The following is a 12,304-nucleotide window of genomic DNA, read 5'->3' on the forward strand; positions in this document are numbered from 1 at the left end:
GCCAAAACTTGTATGATTGGGAAGTCCATGAGGACAAGCTTTATAGCAGATGCTCAATAAAATGTTACTGAATGCATCAATTGGGCCTTAGGAGATTCAGGCTCTAATAGTAAATCTGGTACTATGTAGCTGTGTGGTATCTTCCACAATCACATCCCTACCTCTGCATCTCAGTTTCTCCATCTGTTGAATTGAGGGATAAATTTGCTACTATTCTGTCTCTCTTTCTCTCATTAGTTTATATAAAGTGCTTACAATGACACCTGCTATTTGGGAGCACTCTAAAAGTGTCTGCTTCTCTCGTTTAATCTACAAATCCCATTTTTCAAGCAAATTCTTACATGAAAGCCCAATATAAACTGCTGTTTCATTTGATCATGAAAGATGGGAGACACTGAGGATCCAAAGAGCACAGTTTGGAAAAGCTTGAGATCTGTCCCGGGGTTACAAAACGCTCGCTGATGTTATAAAGACTATGTAAAAATCAAGGCCCTGGGCTCCGCTATAGAGATTCTGATTATTTAGGTATAAGGTAGGTCCTGTGACAGGATAAACAAGATCCTCAGGTGACTCGGATATGAAGTTATACGAGAAATAATGAACTAAATACTATTTAAGGTCCCTGCCAACATGGACATTTTACAATCCTATATTTTCCTTTGGTTAATTTGGGAAATACAATTTCAAACCAACACTGTTTTCCACAAATTACCTTCTACAGTGTTCCTAGTAGAATCAATAACAATGAATTATTGAGCACCAACTATATGCCAGACACCGAGCTAAATGATTTACAGACACTCTCTAAGTATTATCTGATTTGCTCCTCATGACCTTGTGAGGTGGATTATACTCCCCCACTATACTGATGAAGAAAACAGATGCTCAACAAGCTCAATTAATGTTGCCAAGATCCCATAGCTAACAAATAAAACTCAAATCTAAGCAGACACAAGACTTCTTAGACACCTGGGATTTCCTTTGGTTACAGAGACATAGAGGTAAAGACAAGGCAATGCCAATTGAAGGCATAGATGTCTAACTCTAAAGCAGTGAAAAAAGTCACGGTCAGATCAATGACACATGGCCTCCCACTTGTCCCTGTTAGACACAAACTATTCAGGGTAAGTCCTAGAGCTGATCATCAAGGGGAGGAACTCTTTAGAATCCTCAGGCTTTCTCCATGAGCTCTAAGAAGCACTGTCATTTTTGCTAAATAACAAGTACCTACAACGCTACTGAGTGACCTTTTGGAGCCAATAATGAAAAATTTTTAACGAGAAGGCCCTCTGCACATATAATGTGAAATCCAAAAGGGTATCACAATTCCATCCAAAGTGTGCTTTAAGCAATTTTTTTTTTCCAGTGAAACAAGATGTATTGACTCAGGGCCAGCAGTATTGGCAATAGGAGGGCATGGCACACTCTGCGTTCTCAGCTTCCAAAGCAACTGCTCTTTCCCAACAATAGCCTCCCAGTAGGGTCCCCAATATTTTTTTCTCAAAGCCTCCAGAGAGCCTCAGCCTCAGCTGTTGGAGTACTGGCTCTTCCTCTCACTACCACCACAATTCCCAGCTTTCAAAATGAGATTCAACAAGGACAATGACCATGACAGGCCAATGAATTTTCAAAACCTCTCTTCAGTCCTCAATAATGAAAGTCAGTTCATTAAGTCAGCATCCTTAAAAGCAGTGTTCAAATGATAAGTAGGAGCTTCTGAAATTGGCAGGCAAATGATCACTGAGTTAAAGAGTTATTATAAATCATATATTAAGAAGCAAAAAGGCCGGGCACTATGGCTCATGCCTGTAATCTCAACACTTTGGGAGGCCAAGATGGGTTGGATCACTTGAGGTCAGGTGTTCAAGACCAGCCTGGCCAACATGGTGAAACCGTGTATCTATTAAAATACAAAAATTAGCCAGGCATAGTGGTGGGTGCCTGTAATCTCAGCTACTCGGGAGGCTCAGGCAGGAGAATCACTTGAACCCGGGAGGCAAAGGTTGCAGTGAGCCTACTGATCTCCAGCCTGGGGAACAGAGCAAGACTCCATCTTAAAAAAAAAAAAAAAGAAGCAAATACCGGGTGTGGTAGCTGATGCCTGTAATCACAGAGCTTTGGGAGACCAAGGTGGTGGGAGGATAGCTTGAGCCCAGGAGTTCAAGACCAGTCTGGGTAAACAGAGCAAGACCCTGCCTTTCTTTCTTTTTTTAAAAAAGCAGCAAAGATGTCATCAGCAGCAGCTCTGATGGAGCCCCACAGACCCCACAGGAATCTGGCATCACCAAGGAGTCATTTTTCTTTTGTTTATAAGTCATTTTGGTCAGGCTCACACACCCTTTTTCCTGCATAGCACTCATTGACATTTGCAGTGAGGTTCATGGGATTAAGAGAATTAAGGCTCAAAGTTCAACATAAAGGAAGACATGAGAAAAGTCTCAGATCTGTTGGTGGCTTTGGTATAAATAAGCATCTATTCAAAATCAGACCGTTATACCAGAAAAGGAGCCATTTATATAATTTCATGTACCATGTATCTCCCAATCTTCCAACTGATAGGCGAGTAGCAGTTATTTTTAAAAAGAAGTACAAAAATATCTTATATTAATAATAATGTTGAAATACCTAACATTCATTTAGACACTATGCACACTTGGCATTATCTCATCCCCATTTTACAAGATAAGAAAATTTAACACTCAGAGAGGTGAAGTTACTTGCCAAGGTTACAGAGCTATTAAGATGTAGAGGTAGAGTTCAAACTTAGGTTACTTGATTCCAGAGCCCATAATGTTAACTTTTAAATAAGTCATGCACTTGGACCTGGATAGATTTACTGAAGTAAAATAAAATGGAGTGAATAAGAAAATAATACAAATACAAATATCTGACTCACTAGTTACACAGTCACATTTAACCAAAATGGTCACCAATCTAAATCTAAAAAATGTTCATTGAAATATTACTTATAATAGTGAAAAATGGAAATAAGCTATATTTCCAAGAATAGCTAAATATTAAATGAAGTATAGCTCTCATAATAATGAAATTTGAATGTATCCATTATTAATTCATTTACCAACATTTCATTGAACATCTACTATATGTCAGGCACTCCTTTATGTGCTGGGAAAACAGCAGTGAACAAAACAAGGTCATACAAACCACCCATAAAACTTGTGAAAAATTTTAAATTACATGGGAAAATGCTTATAATAAAATATTCGGTTAGAAAGATAATATATATTTAATATGAACTACATTGCATACAAAGAAAACAGATATATGTAGAGAAAAAGACTTAAAGGATAATATAAAAGTATGTCCAATATACTATTTCTGTGCAGGAATATCTTCCTATCATAAGTAACTTATACTTTTATATATTATTAAAATTGACTATAATAGGGATTTATTAATAATAATACATTTTCACATTTTAGTTCCAGGGCTAATAAATATAACTGTGTTATTAACTTGTTCCAGTAACAATAGATCATTCATAATAGCTCTTTGGTTCAGTGTTCTCATCTAGAAAATGCTCTACACTAATCAGGAATCAGCAAACTTTTTCTTAAATGGCCAGAAGATAACGATTTTCGGCTTTGAGGACCATCCAGTGGTGGTCACTAACTACTCAGTGCTATTCTTGTGCCACAAAAATACCCATAGAAAACGCTTAAATAAATGAGTATGGGTATGTTCCAATAAAACTTTATTTACAAAAGCAGGTGGTGAGCTGGAATAGGCCCAGGGGTTTGTTAACCTCTCCTCTTTACCTTCAGAACAAATAATACAAACACAAACTTCTTTTGACTTCTACTATTCAACCTCCTCTTTTTAACATCTTTGATAGATATTAACCCAATTTTACGGAGGACAAGATGAGACTCAGAGACAGAAATATCTTGTCAAAGATTATACAACTAATAGAGTGAGTTGTTAAATCCACTTCCCAAGAGAGATGCCAAGCAACCTGCTCCTGATAAGTTGTAGATACACAAATGCTAATTTAACACTTTCTAGGAAAATTTGATTCCTTAGAAGAATCTAACTCCAACCATTTTGGGAAATAAACCAAAAAAGTCCCCCTTTTAATATATCCTTTAAGAAAATAACTATGCTTTAAAGAAAAGGTCGCTTACAGACTGTCTGAGTCAAAAACCTCAGTAGAAGCTTAAGGGTATCTTTTGATTGCTGTCCTGTGAGGAGGAAATGGGACTGGCAGGGAAAGTTTCCTTATCCTTCCTAATCAACCTCCCAGGGCCTTGGCATTGGACCACAGTGGATGAAGATGTCCAAGTGCTCTGTATCCACAAATCAGAAAGACTACATGGTCTCAGGGCTGCCTCAACAGGTACATGACCACATGTAGCTGAAGACTTACCGATGTTAATTTCATCATCAGTCAGAGTGTCTCCAATGAAATCAAACTGAAATGACTGCAGCGTCTGGGAAAATTTCTGAACAGCTGAAGAATAATCTGCAAAGGAAGGGTAAAGAGAAATGTTCAAAAATGCTATGCTTTGATCTATTTCCTCATCTCTGTAAGAGCAGATAAAAGAAAACCAAAGGTAAGTGTTCTGAGCAGGTTGCAACTAGCATTTAATGAAATAAAACAAAAGATTAGATATGCAGTAGAAGAAAGTTTGAACAACTAAAATCACAAGAAGAAAGGATGGGGCATCTCAACAAAGTCCTTAAAAGTTATGGGACATGTTTTTATCCTCAACACCTCTCCTCTCTGACCTGTTCCACTCAAAGCATGGAAGACATGAAACTACTTAGATATACTCTTAAGAGGGTCTCCTTACACATTTTCTAAACCCCTATTATGGGCAATACACTAGATGCTTTCCATTTTATACATGTGGAGTTCAAAGTCCCAGAGCTTGGTGGCAAAGCTGGAAATAGAAGCCAGGTGGTCTGTCTGCTTCTCCAGAGCCCTATCCATGATGATACAGGTACCACCTGGACATTTTACATGTTAACCAGATGACAGCCTGGGTTAGGATGCTATCTGGAAGACCAAGAGTCTTAACTTGTTCACAGAGTATTTATCAAGAGACCTAACCTAAGAAAGCAATGAATGAAAACAATCAGGGTGACATGGCCAAACAAATGCTTTTATTTTTGGTCAATGATTTTGAATTTTAGAATATATTTTAGTGTATAAGTTGGTATAAAATTAAATCATGTTCAGTTATACTTTTGAGAAGTTATCTTTATTGAGATTTTTTAAATATGTCCCCACCAAGAGGTCCAACCCAACTTTTGACCCTTGTTGCACTCCAAGAGTGGTTCTAAGGCCAGCAGCATCATCATCACCTGGGAGGTGGAAGGAAATGCACATTGCCAAGCCCTACCCTAGACTTAACAAATCAGAAATTACATTTTTATACAAGCCCCAGGGCATTCATATACTCTTTAACTTTGAGGCACACTGATCTTACCAACTAAGCTAACCTGTTAGACCATATTCTAGGAAAGCTTAAGCTTGTTGGTTATTTTTGGCTCTCTTTTCCGATTTCTTCTTTCTCTCCCTAGTTTCATCACTCTCCTCCATCCCGCATTTTCAAACCTATCATATGCATGGACTTACTGAGCCTGAGTATTTCCTCTCAGACCAAAAAAAACGGAGACAAGGCAAGCAACCACACTGAGTCCTTTTAATGAAAAGCTGTCATCGTTAAGCAAAAACACAATAAAACAAGTTCAAGCATTTGGCTAAAACAAATTATAAGCCAAAAATTTTATTAGCATTTTGTCTTTGTCTCATTTTCAGAAATACTTATTATCAGAATTTTAAGTCTTAACTCTTTGAACAAATCACTGAAAATAGTAATAATAACAATAATAATGACATTTTTACACAGACCAGGTTACCATGGCTTCTCACAATTTTGACAATCTAGAATCACATTTTCCACTACAAAATCTAAGCCACATGAATGTGACAAGTGCATGCACACCCTTCAAATCCTTTCACAGTACATCAGCAACGAGAACACAAAACTGGCTCCATATCTGGAAAATAATTTATTTTTTCTGCTCTCCTTGGCTAACAGTAAAAAAGGGCAGGCCCAGAATTCCCCATCTGCTCTCTGTTATGCTCAGGGAAATTAAATAAAAACATTTATTGTGTTGCTCTTCCACACCTACTAGTATTTCCTAAATATTCTTTGAGCCAAGGAAAGAATAGTTATTAATTATTCCTCTTCTTAAAATTATCTCAAAATTTCAGAAACCACAAATACTATAATATTCAACATTTATAGTATTTTTAAAATAAAGGCATGGAATAAGGAAGAAGTTGCATCTAGTCTCCCTTTTCATTATTTGTACCTATCTCTTCTTTTCTCCAGACTCTGGGCCTTTAAAACACTATATCTACAAAAGGTCTTGAAATTTTATGAGGAACTTTCCACAAACATTTCCATTTACTGCTCCCAACTACATAAAAGTAGGAAATACTGTCCTCTCCTTAGAATCAAATGAACAAAAAATGAAACAATGCACACAAATTCCATTCAAAAATATGAACAAGCAGCCGGGTGTGGTGGCTCACGCCTGTAATCCCAGTACTTTGGGACACTGAGGCGGGCAGATCACCTGAAGTCAGGAGTTCGAAACCAGCCTAGCCAACTTGGTGAAATCCCATCTTTACTAAAAATACAAAAATTAGCCGGCTGTGGTGGCGGGCTTCTGTAGTCCCAGCTACTCGGGGGGTTGAGACATGAGAATCACTTGAACCTGGGAGCTGGAGGTTGCAGTGAGCCGAGATCATGCCACTGAATTCCAGCCTGGGTGCCAGAGCGAGACTCCATCTCAAAAAAAAAAAAAAAAAAAGAACAAGCATAAATTCACAGCTCTTCTTGAAACAAGGTCCATGTTCCCATACATTTGTCCCTTGTGCTGAGAAAAGTCCTGGAAAAGACTCATATATTTTAGATAAATAAGTGAAGTAGATGACTTCTAGACTACAAAGAATCCATAGATAACCTAGAAATGCTTGTCGTGTGTGACACATTTAATTCTTCATCATCTTAAAATTCACTACATCACTCCAAACAATGTGAACTCATCATTTTATCTTCCCCATCCCCGTCCACTCTGCCACTATGTCAATATTTTTCAGTCTAGCTTTCAGAGTCCTCTCTCCATCACCTCATTTATGTATGTGTCTTCCACAATGTCTTTACTTCACCTTTCCCTTACACATTATAGAATGTAGTTGGATAGTGCTTTTTAGGCACTTTGAACTTTAAGGGAATGAGATAGAATATGAATAAGATTGATTAATTAGTGTAGACACCTGTTTTTCATCACAATACTTTTCGAGAATTTCATGAAAATAGAATCATATAAAATAGACTCCTTTGTATCGGACTCATTTAGGCCTACACAATGTTTTAAAATTCATCCATGTTATCACTTGTATCAGTAATTTTTGTTTTTGTTGCTAAGTAACACTCCATTATGTAAATATACCACAATGTATTTATTTATCATTTCTTCATGGACATCAGTGTTTATTTCAGTTTTTCACCATTGTGAATAAAGTTTCAAAGAAAATTCATGCACAAGCCTCTTCAGGGCATATGTTTTCATTTCTCCAATGCATGGGTTACATGGTAAATTGGTAACCTGAGTGCCACATTTAGCTAAAAATAAATCAAGAGCCAGGCGTGGTGGCTCATGCCTATAATTGAGCACTTTGGGAGGCCAACGCAGGCAGATTACTTGAGGTCAGGAGTTCGAGACCAGCCTGGCCAACATGGTGAAACCCCGTCTCTACTAAAAATACAAAAATTAGCCAGGCGTGGTGGCATGCACCTGTAGTCCCAGCTACTTGGGAGGCTGAAGCAGGAGAATCGCTTGAACCCGGGAGGCAGAGATTGCAGTGAGCCGAGATCCTGCCACTGTACTCCAGCCTGGGCAACAGAGAGAGACTCTATCTCAAAAAAAAAAAAAAAAGAAAAAAAAGAAAAAGAAAAAAGAAATTTAAAAAGCAATCACAGCGGGTTGCAGTGGCTCATGCCTCTAATCTCAGAGCTTTGGGAGGCCAAGGCAGGAGGATTGCTTGAGGTCAGGAGTTTGAGATCAGCCCGGGCAATATAGTGAAACCCTGTCTCCACACAAAAAATTTTCTTTAAATTAGCTATGCGTGGTGGTGCAAGCCTGTAGTCCTAGCTACTTGAGAGGCTGAGGCGAGAGGACTGATTGAGCCCAGGAGTTCAAGGCTACATTGAGCTATGATCATGCTATTGCACTCCTGCCTAGGTGAGAGTGAGACCCTGTATCTTAAAAATATAAAAATTTTTAAAAAGAAAGCAATCACATTTGCAATAGCTACAAAAAAATAAAATACCTAGGAATAAATTTGACCAAGGAAGTAAAAGATCTACACACGGAAAACTATAAAACACTGAAGAAGGAAAATGAATAGGATGAACAAAAATAAGGAAAAGACATCCCATGTTCAAGAATTTTAGAAGTTAATATTGTTAAGATGAACATACTACCCAAAACAATCTATACTTCAGTGCAATCCCTAACAAAATGCAAAGGGCATTCTTCACAGAAATATCAAAACAAATGCTACAATTTATCTGGAATCACAAAAGACCCCAAAAGCAGTATATCAAAGAGATATCTGCATCATTTTTATTGCAGCACCTATTCACAATGCCAAAATATGGAATCGACCTAAGTGTTCATCAATATATAAATGAATAAAGAAAATGGGCCAGGCGCAGTGGCTCACACCTGTAATCCCAGCACTTTGGGAGGCCAAGGCGGGTGGATCACTTAAGGTCAGGAGTTTGAGACCAGCCTGACCAACATGGTAAAACTCTATCTCTACTAAAAAAATACAAAATTAGCCGGGTGTGGTGGTGCATGCCTGTAATCCCAGCTACTTGAGAGGCTGAGGCAGGAGAATCGCTTGAACCCAGGAGGCAGAGGTTGCAGTGAGCCGAGATCATGCCATTGCACTCCAGCCTGAACAACAAAAGCGAAACTTCATCTCAAAAAAAAAAAAGAAAGAAAGAAAGAAAGAAAATGTAATATATATACACCATGAAATACTATTCAGCAATTGAAAAGCATGAATCCTGGCATTCATGGCAACATGGATGAGCCTTGAAGACATTATGTTAACTAAAATAAGCCAGGGACAAGAAAGATAAATACCACTTGCTCTGACTCATATGTGAGAGCTAAAAAAGCTGATCTCATAGAAGTAGGAGAATAGAGTAGTGGTTACTAGAGGCTTGGAAGGGTAGGGAGGAGCAGGGGATAAAGAGGGGTTGGTTAGGCCTGTCTCAAAGAAACAAAGAAGAGTTGGTTAATGTACACAAAATTATGGTTAGATAGAAGAAAAAGTTCCACTTTCTATTGCAATGCAGTGTGACTATAGTTAACAATATTTTATTGTATATATTCAAATAGTTAGAAAACAGGATTTTGAATGTTCCCCAGACAAAGAAATGATAAATATTTTAGGTCATGCTAATTACTCTGATTTGATCATTACACATTATGTACACGTATTGAAATATCACACTGTATCCCATAAATACATACAAATATGTACCAAATAAAAATGTTTTTATCAATCTTTTATAAAATAAATGACCATTTTTTTTCAAACATGATTATACCATTTTGCATTCTGTAGGATAATTTCAGATGATCCACATACTTGCCAACACCTGGTTATTTATTTATTTATTTTCATTTTAGTCATTCTAATGGGTGTGTAATAGTATCTCACTAGTTTTAATTTGCATTTTTCTGGCGATTAATGATATAAATGTCTTATTTATTTATTGAGCATTTGCATATCTTTTTTTCAAGAAGGGTCTGTTCAAATCTCTTGCCCATTTTATAATTGAGTTGTCTTATTACCAAACTATAAGATTTCTTTATGTATTCTGGAAACAAGTCTTTTGCCAGATAAATGTATTGCAAATATTCTTTAAATTAACAAAGGGCTTAGCATTCTTTAAGTTAACAAAGGGCTTAGCAACCTGAATACTGTTTATTTAATTTTAAAAAGACTGAATCTCTATAAGAACAGTGACCTTTTTGGTATATTAAGGTATCCTAATCAAAGCACCATCTCCATCTCTGCAGTAACACTGAAAACCCACAGTCACACAGCTACAACAGCTGTGAAAATCAACAGCTTAGCAGCCACTAGAGAAGGCAGAATGTGGCTGAAGTTTCACAAGGCCCTGCCCCCAGGAAATTGCCATCTGGTTTAATATGTCCTATAAGCTCTATACTCAAAATCTGTCTTAGTTTGTTCTGACTTTAAGTTCATTCTGTGAAAACAACACTGCTATTGGGGAATTTGTCAAAAATAATCATCTGAAATAGTTTAAGATTATGGTGACCTGAAGCAGTGTGACAAGCTGAAATTAACAAGAGGCTGACCAAAACACTTGGTAAAAAAAAAATAATAATTAATTAAATAAAATCAAGAACACGCCAGGCTTGGTGGCTCATTCCTATAATCCCAGCACTTTGGGAGGCTGAGGCTGGAGGAAGGCTTGAGCCCAAGAGTTCGAGACTAGCCTGAGCAACATAGTGAGACCCCCATCTCTAGAAAAAATAAAAATAATAGCCAGATGAGGTAGTGTACGCCTGTGGTCAAAGCTACTCAGGAAGCTGAAGTGGCAAGAGGTTGAGACTGTAGTGAGCAGTGATCACACCACTGCACTGCAGCCTGAGTAACAGAAAGAGACCCCCATCTCAAAATAATGATCATAATAATTTTTAATGGACAATGACATGCCAATGGGGGCTTTGAAAAGTTGCGATGTAAAATCTAGAAAGACATGGGTCATAAAAAAGAATATGTGCATGTTCCAGGCTATGCATAAGCCCATGAAAGACTTAAGAAGTTCCTAATCTCTCACCTCTTGCTTAGCCTTGAGGGTCTGCACAAGCAGGAAGAGAAAGATAAGGCATAATGGTCATCTGCCTAGGTGAATGTTGTCGAAAGCATATCCCAATTCACACAATGACCAGCAGCAAAAGCTGGAAGGCTATTGGTTCAAAGTATTTAAATTAAATCATTGTTCAATCATTAGCTGCCCACTAAGCAAACCTACCAGAGGCTTCAGTGGCTTCCAAAGAATACACACTTTAAAGAATTAGTCCAAAAAGTCAATAAATAAGCAAACAATAACAAACAACCACCCTGGGGAAGGGAAAAATCTAATTTCCAGAGTTGCCATGATTTTATATGTTCACTTTTCAACAAAAAATTATGAGACAGACTAAGACACAGGAAACAATAATCCATGCTCAAGGGGACACCATGCCTAAGAACTAAGGAAAGACTGAGAACAATGTCTCACCAAAGAGAAAATATCAATAAAATAATGGAAATAATTTTAAAAGAACCAATTAAAACATACAGTGGTGAGGGAGCTGCTGAATAAATTCTTCCACTGTTCAGTCCCCAGCTGGATAGTTCTCAGTCATATTTCATAAGGCTCTTCAGAGGCTACAGCATGATTAAACTAGTTGTCTGAGCATTGGCCAACTCAATAATGCATCCAAATATTGGCTTTTCCTCCTTTCCCATTTCACTTCTTTTCCACTCCCTGCATTGATCATTTCCTTTGTCCCTCACTCGTGCTTCCACTTAAAATACCTCTGCTCCCAAGCCTCTGCATCAAGCTCTCTCTGCTTTTAGGGGGAAGCCAGGTAAAGATAATGAGCTCTTCATTACTGGAGCTGACTACTACTCATTACTGGAGCAAATGTTAGAAAGATTCTAGGCATTAGATTATAACAAACTTTATCAAAAGATTGGGGAGGAATCAGTAACTAACTGGAATGGGAAGTTGGGAGATACAAAGAAGGGGAGCAAGAATGAAGGAGGAGGAAAATACGTGAGCTGCTTCAGAGAAAAGATAATCTTTTCTTATCCATAATCTCAAAATCTAAAATAATGTCCAGTATAAAGTAGGTCCTCAATGTTAGCCAAATGAATGTATGACTTTAAAAGAGTAAATCAACTTTTTAATTTCTAAAGGTCTAATTTAATAGATGGAAGCTGTCCGAAAAATTAAATCTACTTTTTCCCCAAATTCATCTTCTTTTTTTGAAACAGGGTCTCATTGTGTCACCCAGGCTGGAGTGCAGTGGCATGATCGCAGCTCACTGCAGCCTTGACTTCCCGGGCTCAAGTGATCCTCCCATCTCAGCCTCCCATGTAGCTAAGACTACAAACACACACCACTCCACCCAGCTAATTTCTAAAATTTTCTGTAGAGACAGACCC

At 37.7% G+C, this 12,304-nt stretch overlaps 1 protein-coding gene across 6 annotated transcripts in view; it reads right to left on the reverse strand.

Annotated features, from left to right (window-relative positions):
- Positions 1 to 12,304, reverse strand: part of OPHN1 (oligophrenin 1) — a 392,357-nt gene that overhangs the window by 252,700 nt on the left and 127,353 nt on the right. For all 6 annotated transcript variants that reach the window (XM_024240815.3, XM_063721071.1, XM_063721072.1 and 3 more), the window contains exon 3: positions 4,388 to 4,483. In XM_024240815.3, the coding sequence (XP_024096583.1) occupies positions 4,388 to 4,483 (96 nt within the window). The remainder of the gene's footprint in view (positions 1 to 4,387; positions 4,484 to 12,304) is intronic.

This window comes from Pongo abelii, chromosome X, assembly GCF_028885655.2.
Source record: "Pongo abelii isolate AG06213 chromosome X, NHGRI_mPonAbe1-v2.0_pri, whole genome shotgun sequence".
NCBI classification, from domain to species: domain Eukaryota; kingdom Metazoa; phylum Chordata; class Mammalia; order Primates; family Hominidae; genus Pongo; species Pongo abelii.